This window comes from Haematobia irritans, chromosome 2 (assembly GCF_050003625.1).
Source record: "Haematobia irritans isolate KBUSLIRL chromosome 2, ASM5000362v1, whole genome shotgun sequence".
Classification (NCBI taxonomy): Eukaryota; Metazoa; Arthropoda; class Insecta; order Diptera; family Muscidae; genus Haematobia; species Haematobia irritans.
Window position 1 is genome coordinate 193,444,579 of NC_134398.1, and position 3,598 is coordinate 193,448,176.

General features: G+C 32.1%; 1 protein-coding gene across 1 annotated transcript; it reads left to right on the forward strand.

Annotated features, from left to right (window-relative positions):
• The first annotated feature begins 470 nt into the window (after nucleotides 1-470).
• LOC142224429 (uncharacterized) lies at nucleotides 471-1,888 on the forward strand. Its single transcript, XM_075294202.1, has 2 exons — nucleotides 471-835; nucleotides 1,050-1,888. The coding sequence occupies exons 1-2, from the start codon at nucleotides 628-630 to the stop codon at nucleotides 1,472-1,474; spliced, it is 633 nt and encodes a 210-aa protein (XP_075150317.1). The 5' UTR covers nucleotides 471-627; the 3' UTR covers nucleotides 1,475-1,888.
• Nucleotides 1,889-3,598: the final 1,710 nt, after the last annotated feature.

Below are 3,598 nucleotides of genomic sequence, written 5' to 3' on the forward strand. Positions count from 1 at the left end.
TTCATAAAATTTTCGAATATTTTGATAACTTTTTGAGGATTTTTATGGAATCTTTTTTTTGTTCATGAATAAAGCGCCTTTTCATTGTAGGGCACATTTTTAGGCTGATATGATCACAATAGGATTTTCACAATTCCATGAAAATCTTCGTATATTCTAAGGATTTCCCGGAAGTATTTGATGTTGTATAAATGAATGCTAATTTAGGTACTTTTCTCTCCAGCACGAATCTGTAAAGAGGGATTTCATGTTCATACCCTTCACCACTACTGTGGTACAGGGCATAAAGAGTTTGTGCATTTGTATGTAACGCCAAGAAGGAAAAGTCTGAGACCCATCGTTTAGTACGAGGGCGGTTCGGAAACTTCTTAGCCTATCAATGAAAGAGAATAGTTAGTTTTTCAAAAATATTTTTATTTTTCAATATAATCTCCTGAAACTTCAATACACTTAACATAGGGGTGATTCCACGTAAACTGACCCCAGCTCATTTAAAAATATATAACAGATTTTAGCGAAAAAAATACCATAACGGATATCACGAACAATCTAATTTTAAATATCCATGAAGAGTTGTTAAAATTTAGGAACAGTTTTTTTCGTAAGAAGACATTTCCATGGGGTACCATGAAATTGTTGGCTGCACTACATTTATTGGCAAATTGGCAACACTATTTTTCGACCTATTTTTTCCTTTTATGGTATTTGACTTTTGGCCACATGAAAGTACATATTTTCAAGTATTGTTTATTGCAAAATCGTAACTTTTTGAAAATATTTATTGGCTATAAGCGTCTCTATAACACGGAGGGTCTCATTTGTCACACCCGATACGGTAAATATATAAAAAGTTTAATTTTTATAAATTTTATGTAGGTATATATATAATATATTTTGTGCAAGTTAGGTCCGAGCTAAGCTGTATAAAATTAATTAAAATGTTTCAGTATCATTTTAATATTTAAGCTATTAGTTGCGTTATAAGATCTGTCACACCCGTTACACAAAAATCGTGGTCAATTTTTAATTTATTTATATCATTATTTCAGATATGGAATTCAAAAATAGAATGCAAAAATTTCGGTTTGAGTTGAAAAAAGATCCAACTAAATTAAAAAAACATCTGGAAAAAGAAAGGGAAAGAGATAAGAAACGTCGGGATAACAAGAAAAAGTTGATGGATAATGACGCGTTGGAAGAAAAGCGGAATAGAGATAGAGAGCGACAGAAGAAGTGCAGAGAAAAAAAGAGAAGTATTGATCTGGGCAAAATCTCTTCGAATTCTCATATTGGATCTTATAAATCAAAAAGGTCGCTGAAGAAAGCTGTGACTAACGTAAAAAAAGCTTACCGCAGAGCCCATCGAAGAAGAAAGCTGTTTTATTCGAAATCGCTTCTGAAATACTTCCTTCGGAATTATCAAAGGCTTTGCATAATACCGAAACAAAAAGTAACGCAATTTCTGAAGAGGTGATATCAAATATAAAACAGTTTTTCATTCGAGATGATATAAGTCGTCAAAGTCCCGGCATTAAAGATTATAAATCCATAAAAGATCCCATAACTGGAAAACGGATTCAAATTCAAAAACGATATTTAATAATGAGTCTTAGAGAGTGTTATAATCAGTTTAGACAAAAAAATCCGGACGTTAAAATCGGAAAGTCTAAGTTTTGTTCATACCGACCAAAAAACATTTGCATTGTTAGTGAAATTCCACATGATGTTTGTCTATGTGTATATCACTCAAATTTCAATTTTTTAACAGAAGCTTTGCATAGCATTTTTCCTTCTGTTCCCTCATCATCAAAAGAAATTTTGGATGTGCTCTGTTGCGATGTAAAGAGTGAACATTGTATGACAAACCAATGTTGCAATTGTGACAGAGCAAACGATATCATACCTCTTAAATACGATACATTGACGCCTATATCTTGGAAACAATGTTGCGAAGGACGCTTACAAATAACTACCCAGAAAGACACCGTAGCAGGCCTACTTAATGTATTTCATTCAAAATTATTAAAATTCAAAACTCACGTTTTTTTTTTAAACGAGCAAAGCCGCTTTTTTAAAGAGACAAAAGCAAAGCTTTCCCAAAACGAAGCCGTCTTGCAGTTAGATTTTGCAGAAAATTTTGCTATTATTGCCCAAGATGAAATACAAAGCGCACATTGGCGCCACAATCAAGCTACAATATTTACTGCCTGTGCATGGACTAGAAATTCGGAACAAGAAATTGAATGTCATTACTACGGTATTATAAGTGACGATCTCACACACAGCAAATATTGTGTATGGGTGTTCCTGCGAAATATTTTAATGGTCTTCAAACAAAAACACAAACATATTACCAAAGTTATAATATATTCTGACGGATGTGCCGCACAATTCAAAAATCGCTATAACCTTTTCAACATTTGCACTGCCAAGGAAGACTTTGGTGTTGAAATATCGTGGTCGTTTTTTCCTACCAGTCTTGGCAAAGGTGCAGTAGATGGCATAGGGGCAGTCATTAAGAGAACGATGTGGACTGCAGTGAAGGCTCGTAAAGTTATTTTAAATCAACCTATTGATTGTTACAATTTTTTGATTGGTTCTGCAATAAAAGGAATAAATATACTTTATGTTTCTCAAAATGATATTAAAGAATATCAAAATATTTTAGAAAATAGGTGGAAAGCTCTACAACAAATTAAAAATATTCGGTCTAAGCATTATTTTGAAAAAAGTGATGCTTACAATATCCTAGCATGTCGCACAGCGTATTCAAAGTTAGAAGTCAATTCTTTGGAGAAAATGAAAAAATAAGTGTGATATAAACATGTCTATGAGAAGTGACTTTTTTTTTAGTTTTAAAAACATATTTCCGTCAATGAAATTTTTATTTTCTTATTCTTTTATTTGAAGTTTCTTCAATAAGTTTAAGTAACACTGAAGTATGAATATGATTTTGTGAATAAAAATAAATATTTTTTTTTAAAAGCCATCCGCATTGTCTGGTTTTACTTATTACACATCTAGATTGAGACTGTGTCACACCCGTTACATTGGCATGTCACACCCGTTACGTATTAATATATTTATATCAAACTAAATAATAATCGAAATGATTTGGAATAAAGCTTATAATAAGCAGTATACTATCCATAATCCATGAAAAAAATGTTTTGTTAACGGACCATACAAAAAGTTTACAGTAATCAATACAGAAAGCTGCTGTTCAAGATTTAAGGAAAACTTAAGGTCACACCCGATACGGTGATATACGAGCCATATCTTTTTTACTAAAAATATTATTAAATTTCCTTGTATGTCAGTTGACTACAATTAAATATATCTACTTAAATCACTCTTTATGAATTGTTGTTATAAATTAAATATACCAAAATAAAGAAGATAGTCAGTAACAATGTCACACCCGCTCCGTTGGAATCACCCATAGTCAAACGCTTTTCTAGCAATTCTATCTCTTGGTTAAATTGTAAGGGCTGATGTTGAATGTGAACCAAATCTAAACGCCAAGTGTTTGCCCAATTTTATTTGACATTTCTCTATTTCAGACTTACTCAATTTGAACCATGGAGAGATACACAAT